This window comes from Aplysia californica, unplaced genomic scaffold (assembly GCF_000002075.1).
Source record: "Aplysia californica isolate F4 #8 unplaced genomic scaffold, AplCal3.0 scaffold00624, whole genome shotgun sequence".
In the NCBI taxonomy this organism is placed as follows: domain Eukaryota; kingdom Metazoa; phylum Mollusca; class Gastropoda; order Aplysiida; family Aplysiidae; genus Aplysia; species Aplysia californica.
In genome coordinates this window covers 160,554-161,834 of record NW_004797894.1, presented here as the reverse complement: position 1 = coordinate 161,834, position 1,281 = coordinate 160,554, and the positions used below count along the sequence as shown (strand labels likewise).

Genomic DNA, 1,281 nt, shown 5'->3' with positions numbered 1-1,281 from the left:
TGTCTGTCTGTCTGTCTGTCTGTCTGTCTGTCTGTCTGTCTGTCTGTCTGTCTGTGCCTCTGTCTCTCTGTCTCTCGTCATCCATATACATCACACACACTCACACACACACACACACGCACACACACACACACATACACACACACACACACACATACACACACACACACAAACACACACTCACACACGACACAAACACACTACGTACCTGTGTCAGGGTCATCTGGCTGAGTTTGACCAGCTCCATCTTGTCGTGGCGAGAAGGGTAAGGGTTGTCCCGGTGTGAGTACAGCCAATGCTTCAAGGGACGCGTCATGTCCAGCAGGGTCTGACGTTTGTGACGTGTCTTCTCTGGCAGGAACTTCCTGGGGAAGAACAAGAAGATACGACATGTAGGTGGTTGGCGGGTGCTCTGGCGTGTGGTTTATATGTGTGTTTTTTTTGGTAAGTATTTTACAGCACGCGCTCGCAACTGTATAAGGTCAAATGAGCGCGCGGGACACATTGAACATTTTCAGTTGGTAGGAAATTTTTGAATTTTGCCCGGGTGGCGCCGAAGCCTACTCTTATCGATTTTAGATCACCAAGAAAATCTTTAACGTGCGTTATTTGCACACGGGACCTCCGAGATTTTTTCGCCCTTTTCCGAGAAGGCTAGGTGTGATCTTTCCTACCAGAAAATCAGGGGTGTGACATCCACAATGCTACTTTTCTACATATTCAACCAGTAAATTGACACATGTTTACCATTTTTATTTGACATTCAAATGTCCCTGAGCACAATATGACCTCGGATGGGACTCTTTCTCGTCAGAGTTGCCTTCACCGCTCTGTACACAGGAGCATTGTCGTGAAGCAGAATAATATTTCGTTCACAGCTTTCCTCATATTCAAGAACTACCTTCATTAAAAGTGAACTCAAGTTCAAATAACCGCTCATCGCGATTTTTCATAACTTCAGGCACAGTGTTCCAGAAAGATAGAAATCACATCCTTCGAGTCTCATTGCTAGACGACAAGTCCTTCATATTCAGGGTGGAGACTTATTGAACGCGTCTCGTATTATATTTGTTACTCATTTTGTTGCGGATTTGTTAAAAAAGGGGGAGGGGGGGTAGAGAGAGAGAGAGAGAAAGAGAGAGAGAGAGAGAGAGAGAGAGAGTAAGAGAGAAAGAGACAGAGAGAAAGAAAGAGAGAAAGAGAGAGAGAAAGAGAGAGAGAGAGAAAGAGAGAGAGAAAGAGAAAGATAGATAGACAGAGAGAGACAGACAGAGAGAGAGA

The 1,281-nt window shown here is 45.0% G+C and overlaps 1 protein-coding gene across 1 annotated transcript in view; it reads right to left on the bottom strand.

The window, feature by feature from the left end:
- LOC101847608 (homeobox protein Mohawk) overlaps positions 1–365 on the bottom strand; it is a gene marked incomplete at both ends in the record, with an annotated part of 11,985 nt that extends 11,620 nt beyond the window's left edge. The window contains 1 exon segment of the mRNA XM_013087694.1: positions 209–365. Coding sequence (XP_012943148.1) covers positions 209–316 — 108 coding nt within the window.
- Between the last annotated feature and the right edge of the window lie 916 nt (positions 366–1,281).